This window comes from Homalodisca vitripennis, chromosome 3, assembly GCF_021130785.1.
Source record: "Homalodisca vitripennis isolate AUS2020 chromosome 3, UT_GWSS_2.1, whole genome shotgun sequence".
Classification (NCBI taxonomy): domain Eukaryota; kingdom Metazoa; phylum Arthropoda; class Insecta; order Hemiptera; family Cicadellidae; genus Homalodisca; species Homalodisca vitripennis.
Window position 1 is genome coordinate 163,132,504 of NC_060209.1, and position 17,518 is coordinate 163,150,021.

At 31.8% G+C, this 17,518-nt stretch overlaps 2 protein-coding genes across 3 annotated transcripts in view; one reads left to right on the forward strand and one right to left on the reverse strand.

Annotated features, from left to right (window-relative positions):
• Nucleotides 1-4,372, reverse strand: part of LOC124357720 (ATP-dependent DNA helicase DDX11) — a 45,231-nt gene extending 40,859 nt beyond the window's left edge. For both annotated transcript variants that reach the window (XR_006921970.1, XM_046809728.1), the window contains exon 1: nt 4,245-4,372. The gene's annotated coding sequence lies outside the window, so the exon portion shown is untranslated. The remainder of the gene's footprint in view (nt 1-4,244) is intronic.
• A 3,678-nt stretch (nt 4,373-8,050) lies between these two features.
• LOC124357723 (ADP-dependent glucokinase-like) lies at nt 8,051-17,323 on the forward strand. The gene is made up of 4 exons (XM_046809729.1): nt 8,051-8,874; nt 10,629-10,819; nt 15,710-15,806; nt 17,158-17,323. The coding sequence occupies exons 1-4, from the start codon at nt 8,549-8,551 to the stop codon at nt 17,300-17,302; spliced, it is 759 nt and encodes a 252-aa protein (XP_046665685.1). The 5' UTR covers nt 8,051-8,548; the 3' UTR covers nt 17,303-17,323.
• The last annotated feature ends 195 nt before the right edge of the window (nt 17,324-17,518 follow it).

The following is a 17,518-nucleotide window of genomic DNA, read 5'->3' on the forward strand; positions in this document are numbered from 1 at the left end:
TGTTTGTATTAAACCATATGTGTTAAACTACAGTATAGTCATTTTTGTTGTGGCTTTTTAGTTATGTAATTGTTATTACTTGTGAGTTTTTATCATGGGTAATTGTGCGATGTACGGTTGTACCAACAATACTACAATAAACAAATTTACAGACTTAAAATATTACAGATTTCCCAAAGGAAATCTAGAAAAACAATGGGTTAATGCATGTTGTTTCAAAGTTAAAAACTAGAAGCATCCTCCTATTTACAGCTAAGATTTTAAGATTTTACACAGTGCTATTCCTAGTTACACCCACCATAATAAAAATCCCTAAAATTACAAACACGCACAAAACAAATTAAAGAAAAATCTCTTATTCTTGAAGAAATTAAAGCACACTAATGAGGCAGGATTAGTTGAGAAACTAGATCCACATAAAATTTTTAAAATTAGAATAAGAAACTCTTAGATTGAGATTTTATTTTGCTAAATTATGAGAAATTAACAGAGACCATCAACTAGAAAAAATAAAAGTTAATGAACAGCTTAAAACTATACCATGATACAATAGACAATACCTAAATGGCGTTTATAAATTTTAGAATCAAGCATATAATGTAAAATACATTGTAACAAGTAAAATTCAATCAGGACGTTTTTGGAGAATTTCTTTTTAGTTATAAGAAGCACAGACCATAACAATTATTATCCACATGTACAGTTACGTAAATGTGCAAAAGTAATTGAAGAATATTTTGTAAAATGTCATGGAGTTAATGATTTATACCAGTATATTGATGTTATTCAAAAGGCTAAATCTCTTGGCTTAGAGACAAATTGTTTCATTTGAAATTCCTGACGGACTTTATCTTGCAATAACTTTATTGCACACATATATTTTAATGTGCCTTATAAAAATATTACAGTGCTTCAAACACAAATAAAGAAGTGGGTGGAAAAAAACAATCTGAGTCCTAAACAATCAGCTTTTTGTTATAATGAATTTTGCACATTATATTTAACATTGTATTATTTTAGAACCATTGTATTTTAATAAGATGAAATTTATGTAATACTAGCTGTTTCCCGCGGCTTCGCACGCGTCTCTTAAGCTTTGCCCGTATATTTCTTTGCCTTCAAATAGTGTTTGGATATTTTAATATACGTAAACTACTGTGTTGTAATTGCAGTTTATAATGTGCAGGCGCTTTGATAACTTTTATATCTTGCAGTACAGCCTGGTGGTTAGTTACATCAATGGGCATTGCGTATAAACCTTCTACATAGAAAAATACAAATTTTCATAGTGATCGGTCCAATAGTTTCTGAGTCTATAAAGGACAAACACACAAACATTCATTTTTATATATTATGATTGCAGAAACAGTTTAAACAAAATTTGTCGTTTCTCTTAAGCTTACTCTATGCTTTAAAACTATAAGTGTAAAGAAATTTATATATAAATATATTTTTTGTCGCATTATATATGTTTACAAAGAACAGCTGATTAAAAATTTGAAAAGACTCTTTCACTTAATAACATATGTTTGCTGCCAATGCATTTCTTACGGGTATTTCTGTAACCAGTGGGGCGGAATCCTGAATCGGGAAAGGGATAAAAAGTATCCTATAACCTTCTACAGATCAAGACGAACAAATTTAAAAAAAAATTAGGCGAATCCGTCCAGCCGTTTGTGAGTGATGCTGTTACACACGAACAGTTTCATTTTTATATATATAGATTGAAATAAGATCAAATAATATTTGCCGAGTCTATTGACAACAGTATAAAACAAATTCATTGTTTATTTATATTTTAAAACATTTTTCTTATTATTTCCATAAAGAGAAACAGCAAAAATTCTAAGAATCCATTTAGCAATTATTATTAAATGTATAAAATCAGAGAGAATGTAACAAAAGAGTATTGCCCGTATGGGTAGACAAAATGTATTTTACCTTTTGACTCCAAAATCAACAGAATTGTTCCTTGGACCAAGAGGAACTTATGTACCAAGTTTCAAGTCTACAATTTTTCATCAAGAGTTACCACACAAACAGACAGACAAAGAGGTCTTTGACTTTTTTGCCCCAAAATCATCCTTGGAGCAAGAGGAACCTAAGTTTCAAATCAAAGTCCCAAAGGACGTTTTATTTTTTATTTGACATATTGAACATAACATTAGATATTATTAAGTAAACTATAGGGAATTTATTAGTTAATAATAAATTAATAAAACAAACAAGAACCTATGAAAACAGTAACAAAAATTATTGGTTGGACAAAATTATTACCAAATTAATAAATAATAAACAACAGACTATCGAAATTGTGACAACACGGATAAATTTAGACATACGTAACAAGTCAATAACAATAACAAACATACAATGTGTTTTGTATAAAGTGCATTAACAATCAGCAGCCTACTTACAGTAGAAATAATTGGCACAGTACAATAAGAGGGACTGGTTTTTATATTGCTTAGTACAAGCTAATCATCATTACTTCATATATTCATAATAGAACTATTACTCCATATCAACAAAACAAACAACTCGAAAATAGTACAGTTAATAATCTTCAGCGATTTAATTTACTTTGCATAAAAGTTAATTATTTTTTTATTTAGATGGTCCCTCCTAAAACAAATTGTGTCTATAATCTGAAAACAGTTCGTACAGATGATTTAAGTAATTGTTCAAACGATTTATTATGTAAGGGTGTAATTATACAATCATTTGTTGATATCAATATAAAAACCGGGTCTGCTTATACTACTATATCTGAAATAATTAGCATCAAGCAATAAAACTCAATACAAAAATTAAGGTGCGCAACAACAATAAAATAAAAGAGAACTTATAGTTTCAGGGAAATATGTGGGTAGAATGCAGAAAATGAAATCCAATACTTTTTCATAATGAGTTATCACACAGATGGACATCTGTCTTGACATGATTTTAAGAAAGCCATTCTCAGGCCCTTGATGACCATGATAACTAAGTAAATGCCCCTAAAGATGCAGATATTTGTGACAGCCAATAGGCCTAGCTGTTTGTGGCCGTCACTGTACTCTGGACAGTACTCTATCAAACAAGGATAATGGAAGAATAATAAGGTTAAAATACCAAAAATACTGGTGGCCACAAAAGCTAGGCCTACTAGCCACCACAACCGGCTGTGTCTGCAGGACATTAAATACATTCATTGACTGTGGAGGACACATGTGTATTTGTTATTACGACTGTCCTAAATTCGGTACATATCTTGTGTTACAGTGAAGGTGTTAACAATGTATACTGCACCTACAGATGAACTTCACATATTAACTTCGGTGGATGTACATTACTACTACCCATGTCCAAAGTCTGTACATGGTTTGTATTACATTGAAGGTGTTGAGCCATGAAGAAATCTGACAAGCAGGATTGAGGTTATTATATTATGTATTAATTCAATAAGCATATTATTAAAGTGTGAATTAATTGGACAAATACTGAAAAGTTGTCTCTTGAAAGGGGTAGGGTACGATAAGCGGACCCGGTTTTTTTATATCGAAATTGGCAAACGATATTGCTTAATCACAACCATCGATATAATCAATCGATACTGATTAATTATTTTGAACAATTAATTTAAAAATCTATATCAACAGCTGTAAACACTTTCGTGCTGTAATTTCAGTTTTACATAAGTAACATTTATGATTAAAAATGGCAGTCAATTTTAGAAAACTACATGACATTGCTTTGAAAGATGATAAGACATGTTTTTAGTGGCTTCAACATGTTGGACTCGTACCGAATAACCCATTATATGAAATTTGTGGGAAAGAAACAGCTGTAACTGTGAGAGGAGCAAATATAGTCGTCTTCAGTTTTCATAATTTTGATTATAATAATTTGTTTGATCACTGTAAATATTAAATTCATATTTAAATTTAAAACTTATGATTGTTATTGAGGACTATGGATACTTTTATATCGATTGATAGTCTATAATTTGAGATGCGAATATTAGGTATCGATGATTACATTCTTCGATATAAAAAACCGGGTCCGCTTATCGTACCCTACCCCTTGAAAGACTTAGTTAGCGACAAGAATAACAAATGTCTAGATTTTTCTAATTAGAAAGATAGTAGAGCTGTCCTGTTTGCTGGAATCAGTGTTTAAAAAATTATTTCATTTGATACAATTCTTATAAGTTATTCTCTTTAAAATATTATGTGATCTAAGTTACAGTGAAAAATACTTACTCCACACGATCAATCACTCAGCCATAAAACACCCTGTAACATTTACAACTTGTAACACAAGCTTATAAACAAGAAAGTAATAGGTTATTAAAATAAACGCAAAACATTGTATTCTATGATGGCTTACATATTCCCGCCAAAGCGGTAAATTAAAACACAGCTGTTTTTAAATTTGGAATCATGTGTTTTGAGCTCAGAACTAACACGGCCAACAATCCCGATTAACTTAACGAATGTCAACGAATGTATAAGTTCTTTATTTTGACAGGCGAAGGTAGGATCATTAAATCCTTTCTCAAACTTAATCTGTGTCAGTAGTTAATAAAAATACACAATTATTTGTAAATAAAAAATGCCAAACGATATTTAATAAATGTGTCGACTTTCATGATCGGCCTTCCTTGTTATTCGGTTGTTTTTATAGAATGTTTCAAATCAAATAATTTATTTGGGCATTAGGTATAAAATATACAATGGGCTATATCCTAATCTAAGTTTTATAGGTTCATGCAGGAAATAAAACATGCTCATCCAGATTAAAAAAAAAAAAAAAAACAAGTCCATTCAAAAGCCACACCTGAAATTAACGAATTATAATACTAATGGAACGCGCTCTGGGCCGGTCTCAAAGTAATATGATCTTAATAAGCTTTATTATCTTCTTAACAACTCAAGTGATCCAAATGGAATGATTACATAATTGTACAAGACGTCATCTGAAAAACAGTACAGGTTAGGGGTTCAAAGAGCCAAGCTGGCATTCAACAATGAAGTTGTAAACAATTCCAATAACAAAACCAAAGCTGCTTGGTCAGTTATAAATGAAAATAAAGGGTCAAGTAGTAGGCCTCTTTCTCTGCCAAGCATATTATCTCCTGACACTTTTAATAATTATTTTGTTAAATCTGTGCAGGAGATCAGCAATAATGTTGTTGTGAGTACTAATAACCATAAGTTTTACTTACATAGATTTGACTTAAAAAGTGATATAAATTATGTTTTGTCCAAGCCTAGTTTTACCATTAGAAACTTCTCAGTAGAAGAAGTGTATAAAGCTATTAACAATATAAGCAGTAGTTCATATCTTGACTCTTATGGTTTAAATTCTAAGATTTTAAAACTTTGTTCTGTGTACATTTGTAAGGTTTTAACATGTCCTTTAAATATGTGTGTTGCTCAAGGGGTATTTCCTGATATTTTAAAAATCAGTAAGGTTGTACCTATTCATAAGAGAGGTCCAAAACATCTTTGTGCTAATTATAGGCCTATTTCAATTATTCCTATACTGTCAAAGGTCTTTGAACGCTTGATTAATATACAATTAACTGATTAACTTGAATTAAATGGACTCTTGTCTAAAAGTCAATTTGGTTTTCGGCCAAAACGCAGCACAGTTAATGCAGTCTCGTCTTTGATTAGTTGTTGTTACAAAGGCTTGGAACGTCATGAAAAAGTAGTTTTTAGATCTTTTGATATGTCCAAGGCCTTTGACACTGTAGACCACTGTGTTTTGGTAAATAGGCTGGCTTTTTATTTATCTGACAACTTAGCTGTTAATGTTTTTAAATCCTACCTAGAGGGTAGACAGCAGGTTGTATGTACTGGTGTAGTTTTTTCTAAGACTCTCACAGTCGTTCTGTGTACCGCAGGGATCTATCTTGGGGCCTACGCTGTTAATTTTATATATTAATGATTTACCTAGCAACTTAGCTAATTCTAATGTAAATAGTTTTTTATTCGCAGATGAATTAGGTTTAAATATCAGGAAGAGTAGTACTACGGAGGCCCATAACACCCTAAAAGATAAGGCAAAAATAGTTGTATACTGGTGCTGTGCTAATAAGTTAAGTCTGAATGATGGGAAGGTGCATGACTTAGCACTTAGCTTGCCACCAAAAAAGAAAGAAATCTGTGCTTTGAAGTTCCTGGGCATATTTTTACAAACTGACTTAAAATGGGGAAATCATATTGACAATGTAGCCACCACACTAGCAAAGAGGCTCTTTTTGTTGAGATATCTAAAGAGCAGTGTTACTCCTGGCATCCTTCTGAGCATATACTACGCTTACATTCAAAGCCATCTTAGCTAAGGTATCTCCTTATGGGGTAATGCCGGATGATGTAAAAAGGTGTTCACATTACAGAAGAGGGCAGTCAGGTAAATATGTGGCGCACCGGATCAAACCCATTGTAAACCTTTATTCACATACCTAAGAGTAATTTTATTGCCATTACTGTACGTTTTCTCAACCTTGTTGCATATTAAAGAAAATATTAATACATTTAATGACTCAACCAGTATTCACAGCTTTAACACAAGATAGTATAAAAATAATTTAATCACGAAAAGATGTATGTATACTAGTACACAACATAGTTTTGAATACATGGATATAAAAAATGTACATAATGTAAATGTACATGTAAATAATGTCAAGAAATTGCCGTACAATAAATTTAATTCAGCAGTTAGGAGCTTCCTAGTCGAAAACTGTTTATACGAGGTGTGTGAGTATTTTGACGTAATTAAATCTAACTTTAATTGGAAAATATTCTAGCCTTAGTGATCTTTGACCATTGTTATGCTGTAAAGCAATAAAACAATAATAAAAACCTTGAATCTTGAATGTGTTATACTTACTACTGCCTTTAGAGTATATTAAAGAGTTTTTGTTTGTTCCATACTATAATTATTAATTAAGGGATGCAAACTTAAGTAAAGTACCTAACTAAAATTCACGTACTCAATAATATATAAACCAACTGGCGTGAAGTGAGGGCATCGTTTATACAACTCAGCCATAATGAGGACATGCTTTAAAAAAAAAAAATGAAACCTATATTATACGTTCGATAAAAAGCCATCGTTTCACACATTTCTCTCAAATAGTATTATTTAAAGAATTAAAGACCAAAAAGTGCGTTAATTTAGTTAAAGTATTAATAATTTTAGGATTGGTGAATAAGTTGTCTTTAATTGTTACAATTTGAGAAGAATTTGTAATAACATGAAAATATAGCATTTAATTCAGAGTATAATAAAAACAACTGGCCCATTACGACAAAAATAACCGATTCATGAGTAATTTAGTAAAGATCTACTGTTTCAACCTTTATTTGGGTGTTGGAGGGGGGAGAGGGAGATTGTTGGTACAATGGGGAGAAGTGTGATATTTTGAGGAAATATACATTTCATAATGGTCTATAACCTGAGAAAAGTTTAAATTTCCCTGAAATGTATTCAATAGAAAACCTTTATTTACCGGTCTACTGCCCTCGTCATGAGGGCAAGTTGACGTACCCAGTCTTCAGTTCCTTTTAGCCGCAGCAAGGAACTACAATAAAATATATTAATTCGCTAAGTTGTGTCTAGCTATCTGCTTGCTTTAACAATGGCAATAAAGAATTACCGTACCCATTACGTACCTTACTTATATCTTATGCACATTTTCTTGTCCAATAATTACTGACCACACACTGGTAAGCTCTATAGGGAAGGAAAGTAACATTATGAGATTAACATATAGTTTCCAAATTAAAATATTAATAAACACAATTGCAAGATCAATCGTGACCAAGTGATGATTGTATCTTCAAATCTGTCTCAATATATGCATATAATAATTCAAATAATTAGTTGTAATGTAAATTTATATGTAATTATTATTATAAAAATGTTATAACAATAACCAAGTCTATGACAAAGGCAACCACATTAAAAAGGAGAAGTTTGCTGCTGCATACTTTTGTGATTAGCTAGCCAATACGGCAAACACAGAAAAAGTGCTTCTGTTTCAGCTGTAACACTGTCTGCAAGTTAATTGTCAAATGTGAAACTACTTCCGACTTCGTAAATAAACTAAATACGTTAGAAATTGACAGTTTACGTTCATAACCTTACTCTCGTTTGTCTCCTGGTGTTGATAAATATTTTAGTTTTATAATTGAATGAGCCGGTTATTCTATTGTATCTTTCAAAACTAATCGATTAATAATAGCAGAAATTATTTGTATAGAAATTTGTTCACATATCCTATTCCTTATTAACGATGATTTGAATAATATCGATTTTGGGTATAGGCTCTTTTGCTATTTTTAAAACACGATCCAATTAATCCAAGCTACCTGAAGAATTACCTTGAACGAAGATTATGTGACTATTTACTTGAGAATATGTGGAGTGTTCTGACTGTGATTGTACTTCAGTTAAGTTAAAAAGAATTGGTTATATATTATTTGTGCAACAAAACATTTTACATTTCAGTTAATTAGTAGGCTTTAGTGTGTTTTAAAAATTTATTGACATGATTCCGAAGGTTGTAACTTTGGGAACATTGTGTTCCGCATTGTTTGTTTGTATATCAATTTATTTGAACATATCACCAGATGATGAATTGAGTATAAGGCTTAAATATGTTCTCCAAGGACTAATTGATGTTGAAAATAAGTTTAAAAGTGAGAGTCCCAAAGTTGCTGTTGGGTATGGAGCCTGTAATGATTTGTTTGTAGAAGGCAAACAGTTTTTGGAATTTGATACTAATGTTAAACCAAAACATTGTGATGAAATTAGCTCTGAAACTGACTTAAAAGATACCTTTGCTTATTTTTTTCGCCATGGAGCAGCAGCTGAGTAAGTGGTCTATTTTATTAAAAATCTTATCAAAATATAAGAATATTGGTTGGGAAAGTTAACATACACCTATAATTAGTGTATCTAGGAGCCAAGAAGCAATTGGGGGTTCTCCCCTAGAAAATATTCTTAACATTACTAAGCAATAAGACATAAGAAGGTTCAGAGTCTATTTGTTGTCAATCAATCAATTCAATGTGGATTGGCGAGTTCTGTACATTGTTATAGATGTATAAAAATGTAAATTTATCCTTACCTTTTAATTTATTTAATCGATACAATTAGTTACCCATCAAGATTTGAGCGCTAACATGATCTCAGGTTAATTTAGGTGTTTTCTGGAAGATATATTTTTGTGTGTGCTAACAGTGTGGGGTGGTGCCAAAGGTGCCACCGAAGCCGGCACTTATGACCTAGGACATTGTGATCAGTACTTTCTTATGATAACCATTCAATGTGATCTGATCACAAGGAAGTAATTATCACAAATTCCTCTGGCCATCAGTTCAGATTTTCTCCACAATTCTGGCACAAAAAGATCATCCCTTGAAATAGTATCTAAAAATTAAGCTCAGATCTCGTAAGCACCCCAACAACTCTTCATTGAAATGTTGAATGAAATGAGAAGCGGCATGTGGAAAAATGAACCTTTGGTAATCTGGTATTATCTGGAGGCAAATATTTTTGGAAGAATATATTACCAGAGACCTAAAAGAACTACATTATTAGAAAGAACACATTTTATTTGAGTTGCTGTAAAAATTACATGTTATTATGACGATCTGTTCTTGTTTTCTGTTACTAATAAAGAAGCAATGTTGGCGAGAAGGAGGCCACTCTGTCCTAATCTACTACTTGTTATTATGCAATATAAGTATGTTTAGATTAGGTTATCATAAATATGTCAACTAGTAGTACCAAAGTTAAAGATAACCTTTACGATTGATCACGTAATCTGAGCTTGAATTTGGGTACTATCTCAAGGGATGTGTTTCTTTTTTTGCAAGAAGTGCGATGTCGTGCGTAAACGCTACCAAAGCCCACACTGATAGCCAGGGGCTTTTCTGACGTCAAATCAATTTTTCTCATAATAGTTTTTTTAGGTCTCCAGTAAGAAAAAACCCTTAAATAAATAGTATCCTCTGGATGATTAAAATATACCAAACACTAGAAGATGTAAATACAACTTTATTTTGTATTTGTTACATTCAGTATCTTATATTTGGAACATGTTATACATATAGTGCTGAGCTAACGCTACCTTGACTTTTAGATATGTTCTCAAGAAAGTCTATGAAGTGGCTTAAATTAGGTTTTATTTTTAAACAAATAACAGATCACTATTTGTGTTGGTCTGTCACTTTCATATTTTTGAAAACATAACTACATAGATTTAAATAATAATCAACAAAAATTGTACCATAGTATAATTTAATTGATTCTTAGTAATTTTCATGTAAGTTAATACTTGTTAAGTAAGATCTTCCATTTGGTTAGAAAACTAAATGATAAAAATGATTATGGCTAAAGAAATTGCTCATTCATGATTTAGTGTTCTTGTGATCTACAATATGTGACACTACTATATTTAGGTAAATAGAGCATTAGTTGTATATTTTAAGTTTTCTTTCCTCAAGTACTTTTTAATGCTACGCAACAAGTTATTTTCTATATATATATATTTTTTTTATTTCACCAATACAAACAGGTAATATAAAGTTTTATTCTTAATTAAGAAAATGTACTTGTTTCAGACGATACATGCCAAATTCAACTCTTTTTGATGAGCTTGTGAGTCGAGCCAGTGTGATGGATGGTGCTCACTTCTCTCTAGGTGGCAATGCCCCTTTGATGGCTCAACGGTTGAGCCAAGAAGGTTGTCAAGTACTTTTAGCTGCCACAATGACTCCTAGACTAAGGCATAGCATTGCACCAAGCTTAAAAGGTACAATAATTAATACTTTGTTGTGTGTGTGTCCAAAGTTACTGTCTGATCGCTAATGGAAACATAGTGTTTTGTACATGTTCTTTTTTCATAAATTTAAAGAAGGTTTTAAAGTATATCAGCCAACACTATTAGAGTAATAAATCCCTAAATATTGTCATTGTACTACTTCCTGATCATTAGTTAATACTTAATTGTAATGTAGCGGTGTCTGTGGCTCTTTAACCCAGATAGAACTGGTTCAATTTCCCATTTAGTATAGTAAAAAAATGCATTGCTGTTATAAGAATCACTTCAAAAAATAAATTACTTGAAATCGTTAAATTTTACAAAATTTAATTACTATACATGGAAACTCAGCATTTCTCACTCTTGAATTACTTTTATAGTTGTTAAATTACGTATTTAAAGTATTAAAACCTATTTCACCTTGTAACTAGGTTACATGGTAGGTACTGCATGTTAATCAAACTCCATTTACAACATTATTAACATATTCACTGTGGTAAAAAGTGTTAATTAACATTACTGGATGTAGGAAATGTTATGCTAAAGAAACTTACTGTGGTTAAAAGACAGGATTGAAGGTCTAAAATCTTATTATTTGCAATTTGATAGAAAAATGTTTTGGCGTCAAAAATACGTTAAAGTTGAAAATTTAAGAAATAAAGTTAAATTAAGCTGTCTTCTTGTCTAAGATGGTCATGTGTCCTATGTGGATATTCTTCCAGCGTATAGAACAACTTGGTCACCAGGTATTTGTCGAGTGCCATCTTCAGGTTCTTCCCCTTCTGAGTCTTTATCTCAGTTGGCAGCAGGTTGCTTCCCATGTATGACGACTTCCCCCCTACAGTGATAGATAGTGTGCTAGCAGGATGTAGGTCTCAGTATGTTGAGTGTTGTACTGGTGTACATCTGTTCCCTGAGGGAATTCATTCCTATCATCAAAAATAATCACTTGTCAGTTATAGAGGACCACAACTGTCAAGATGCGAAGATTTTTGAAGCCTTCATGACAGCTGTCCTTGGGTCATAGGCCTTTAAGATTTCTTATTACTTTCTTCTGAATCAAGAGAAGTCTCTATGTTAGTTACTGTAGTGCCCCCCCCCCCCCCTATAATAGCAATGCTGTACCTCAGATGAGACCCAAAAAGGGCATAATAAGTTGTCTTTGCAGTTTTATCACTGATATGGTAATTTGTTTTGATGACAAAGAGGATGTTATTTAATTTCATGCAAAGGTTGTCAGTATGCTGAGTCCATGAAAAAGTTTCATTAATTGTCACACCAAGAAATTTCGCTTTGGGTTGCATGTCAACTTCAGGAAGAGCTGCAATTTCATCTTGTCTTCTAGTGAATGCCAGTTGTTTGGTTTTGGTCATATTGACTACTAGGTTGTTTCAGTGGTAGTACTGGTATGCCATATTTAGTGCTGTATATGAGTCAATTGCTAGTTCTTCTGTAGAGTCCCATGAGCACAGAGTAGTATCATCGGCATATGTTGAAGTAGAACAGTAGGTATATAGAAGATAAAGCATGTCATTAGTAAATAAAATCAACAGAACAGGGCCGAAGACTGACCCTTATGGCACTCCTCTGCTTACAGGTAATGGTTTGGATGTGACGTTTTGTATTGTTCCTTTGTTATGATGCCTTATCTTCACCACTTGGGTACTTTCTTCCAAATAGCTTTTAAACCATGTGTAAGCAGAACCATTGATATCCAGGCTACAACATTTTTGTAGGATAAGGTTTTGTCCCAGACAATCAAAGCCCTTGCTGAAGTTACACATTATGCCATTTACAAACTTATGTGCTTCCTATTGATCGCAAAATGAGTACACTACACTCAGTTGTGCACCTGATGAGACAATGAGACTGCCACTTCATCTATTTATAGGTATATCTCTGATGTCGAAATGATCAGGTAAAGGTTTCTTTTTGAGCTTCTTCGTAGCTGACTTTTTTTATCTCTTCAGACAAACATGACTCCAAGAGTCTTGTTTGAGACAGCGTCTGGCACCTGACGCTGCAATAAAAAGGAAGGTGAACTGGAGCTAAACTCAACATTCAATCAAATGTTCTCTTTAAAGCTTACTTACTAAGTCTATACTTCAAAGTAACTGGACAAGAAGGACAGTTCACAATCTCAGAAACTTTTGATAATGTGCTAAAAATGCTAACATGCTTAATTTATTTTAAACACCGCTGTTATTGATTTTACTATATAACTTATATTATGTAAATTTTTTATATAATCTTATTTTTATTAATGATTTTATTTCTTGCCACCTCTATTCTGCTACTTAATATAATGTACACACTAACATATGTACCTTACACTTCTTTGGCCTAGTTTGGTTCTTCCGTCAGCCATCACAACCTGTTTTACTGAAGAGGCCAACTAGGGCTATCACTTAACTGTATAACCTTCTTATTTGATTAGTAAGTCCAGATTTTCTTATTCATATCAGAACAATTTGAAAAAAATGTGAAAAATTAAACCAACCGCTTTGTTGTTAGGCTTAAAATTACATGAACCAGTCTTTATTCCTAAGTTCGAAAATTAGTTGATATTGCAGTTGGTATTGAATAAATAAATACATACATATTAGTATGATTAAGAACGTCACACCACAGTTGGTAAAACTGTTTGCAGTTTTAGTTGCATACATTTTGTAATATCAGTTTTACTTGTCAGCAAAAAGAAGATAGTGTATATAATTTTATATATACATTATTGAACTAGACCATTATTACATTTGTCTTGAAATTATGGTATAAGAGAAAATGGTACTTTGGGATTATACCGACCACACCAGTATGAAGAACACAAAAATATAAATTTATAGAAATAGACATGATAGAACGAAAAAAAAAACGACTCTTTAATTGCAAAATTACAAACTTACAAGCATTTCCAGGTATTATCGGTATTTTTGTCGCTGTTATCTTATCTTTCTCGAGAATCCCGATTACGGCAGGCCGCGCGGCATCACATGATTTGCACTGTACATAATTGCTTTTCCATTACAATTCAATTTATATTTCTGATCAGCCCCTCTAGAATTTGATATTTTACTGATAGGTACTATCTCGAGGGATGTTTTTCTTTCCTTGACATCAGCGCGGGCTTCGGCAGCACCTTCGGCCGAAGCACGCGCTGATGGCCGGAGGCACTCGCATTTTGGGTGGCGGAATGTGATCAAGAATAAAAACAAGTTTTTGAGTGTTTTTTCAATAAAGAGTTTAGTTTTAGTTTGGTAATGTTCGTTTTTGTTGAATTTTTGTGTTTGGAGAAATGTAGAGGTAAAAACACGGAAGTACAACAAAGCGACGAACCAGCTGAACGGGCGGTGAGACTCTGCAATCACGTTATCTACTAGACCGCTCGACTTTGACCTCTATCTGAGGATGGGGAGGGGTTTGCGATAAGACAATTCCTGTTTTATATTGACGAAATATTGTTCTACGCTAATCTAGTAATCAGTAGAAGCAAAATGTCAAATAACGATTCATGTCTGGGTGTGGTCGGTATAATCCCAAAGTACCGAGAAAACTTTTAGTGCCGAAAATGTGTGTAATTTATTCCAGTGTATTAAAAATATTAATTTTTTAATTTTGTTGATATTATTAAAAGAATAATGTTTTTAATATATGGGCCAAGAGACACAAACCTATGGTGCCTTTTTGAAATAAAAAAATAACACGTCTTTATCTCATGAATGATTTCTTAAAATCATATGATTAATAAGTTGATATACATACGTTGGTACATACGTTAAGTCATTACGAAGTATGTTAATGAAACTGAATAAAACTATTGTTGTGGTCTGTGGTGAATGACACACCAATTATTCATAGTTTGTATGCAATGTGTTGTATTTATCCAATAGTCTGTGGGAGTGAACCTGGCACCACACGCTAGTGATGCTCAGCAGTGAACATGTTAAATGAGTACAGTATTACAAAATTAATTATTTTCATTACCATTTATTTGACTATTTTGGTGTTATAAAACTGACAACATTGTGTTTGGTACTATGAATAATAGCCTAATGATTAGTCCTGAGATTTTAAAATATAATAAAGTAAATTTGGAATAATGAATCATAAATAAAAAGTTATATAGTTTAGTTATGTCAGTGGATGCCTACATTATAACCAACAGCTGTGGGTACTCATGGAGGCCGAGTTATTGCCTGATTCAGCCCTATATATCATGTTCAGACACGAATATAGTGTATACAGACTATAGAATATTTTGCCTGTCACTACTTGTGTGTTCTTTTAATATAGCTAATATACGATTTCTATTTGGGTTTCTGTAGTGTGCTTTTTATCTTGCTTGACTTATCAAAGTTTCAAACCTGTCTTGTTTACTCATTAGTGTCATTTCCGTTCCTTAAGCTTTCCTCCAACCTCCTATCCATAAATCTTTATAAGTTCCATCTCTTTAACTCTTCATTTCTCCTTTTTCTAAAAGTAGTATATCCACTGTAACTTTATCTCTAATAGCTCCAATTGAAATTGTATATTGAATTGACCATGTCATGTTTCTGGTCCGTATTATAGCTTAAAGAGCTATGTCTATCTGAATAATCTATAAATAAAGAACATGTCTGTGGATTATGATAATGGATTATGTAGTTAATCATAAGCACAACTAATGGTTTATAAAATTAAAAATATGTTAGTTTTTTGAGTCTTTTTTTTAAATAAAAACTTCATATAAAAATATACCATTATTAAAATATAATTGATGTAAAAAATGGTTTAACATAATGTGGGAATTTTTGGTGAAAATTACTGTTGGGGACTTTGAATGCACTGTTTGTCTGTCTGATGTGGTTTGTCTGCTTGGCTGTTTGTTGATGTGACTAACACTAGTGGTGGGAGGCACAGCAGCTCGGGATGATGTCCATCTCATCCTGGAGTACAAGGCTGGGGACCTGTGGGGCCCTTATACTGCACCACGGGCCAACAGGTAGGCTACTGCGTGCTAACTCGGTTGTAAGTTATTATTTTAGTTAAATGTTCCAAACATATATTGAATAAAACATACTTGTATTAAGTTTTATAGGATGAACTCACTTTTGTTATTGCGAGTATTTTGTTCTGAAGAGTATGCTGAAGAATACAAAAGTGAAAATAGGCAAAATTCAAATGTTTTATAAATACAAAGTATAGTATAAAAAAATTATATATATATACAACCTTTATCCTATTATTCACAATAAAATAGTCAAATATATAACACTATTTAATAATAATTTGATTGGTTATAAAATAAAACAAAATATGTTTTACTTTGTTTCTTTTCTTTATTTATTATGTTTACTATAAATAAAACCAAAAAATAATTTTTTTGTGGAAACAATATTTTTCAGTTTCTTTCTTTATTTTATAAAAGTGAAAAAAATTTGAGTTGATTGGTTTGAGAATAAGAATAAAAAACACAAATACAGAACACAATCGCCTGTCTGATGTGACGTGAAGCTACAGCTTTTACACAATAAAATAGATGTAGATGGCTAATATTACTAACATGTCTGCATAAAATATTTTTGGAAAGGCCACAGGACATACATTATCATAGAGAATCATGATTTAATGATATTTCCTGACTCATAAAAATTAAAAATAAGACTACAGATAGCTCGCTCTTCTTTTTCTGTAAGAATAGTACCCTGCATCATCCTCATGGACAACGTACTTTATAAAGTACTTTATAATAAGCTTTGTAAATAGCCTGCCCATTGTAAAAGGTTTAAAATACTTTATTATTTTATGTACTAAAGATGAATCCTGTCAGTGGAGACTTCCATATCACAAAGAAATGTCAATGAATACATAGCTGCAAAGAATCTTATAATAGCACAACACATTCTGGAACTCACAAATAAAACACCTTAGAAATTAAAAAAAAAAAAAAAAAAAAAAAAAAAAAAACATAGCTTTGAAAGTCTGAAAATACATTAATTACTTATTTGGAAATTCAAGATTACTTTGTCCCTACAATATTTTTGTAACGTTGATTCGAGTATAATTTATTTACTATTTTCCTTGAATACTTATACATTATTAACTTGTTATTTTTTTATTTTACAAACTTAGACAAGAAAATTTGTTAGTACAAATCTGAAATAATTTTTATGACGTTGTGAGTTGTGGTACATAAACACTGAGTCACTAACAAAAACATGACTAAAAGATATGAATGAGACAACCCAGAAATTGTACGAGCCTGAATACAGATATAGTATACATTTGTCATTACTTTTTAAACATGATTGTTGTATTTTAATATGTTAGTTGTAAATTTAACTTTTTTGCAGGTTTATAATTCACAATGATAACAACAACCCTGTTATTAGTTCATTGGAAGAGTTCCAACAGGCACTTAAATCATTCAATACCGACTTGCTTGTAGTCAGTGGACTTCAGATGATGGACAATTATCCGTTTGAAAAAGGTAAATAATAGTTTATGTTATATGTTAATTTGACACACATAAAAAAATTAAATTTAAATTTTAGCTCTGTCATAGTTTTCCAAGCATTACTCAAATTATTTACAGGCATCCTAGTAGTAGGATACTGGGAAATTTTCAAAAAGTTACTGAGAGTAATTTCCAGTTGTGATAATTCAGATATTTCGTTCTACAATATTAGCCATAAGCCATAAAAAATTCTTTAC

Bases quoted from the DNA above. Each gene is read 5' to 3' on its own strand.
- LOC124357723 (XM_046809729.1), top strand. From the start codon at position 8,549: ATGATTCCGAAGGTTGTAACTTTGGGAACATTGTGTTCCGCATTGTTT. The intron at 8,875-10,628 runs GTAAGTGGTCTA...TACTTGTTTCAG, and splicing joins CGCCATGGAGCAGCAGCTGA to ACGATACATGCCAAATTCAA. The intron at 10,820-15,709 runs GTACAATAATTA...GACTAACACTAG, and splicing joins CATTGCACCAAGCTTAAAAG to TGGTGGGAGGCACAGCAGCT.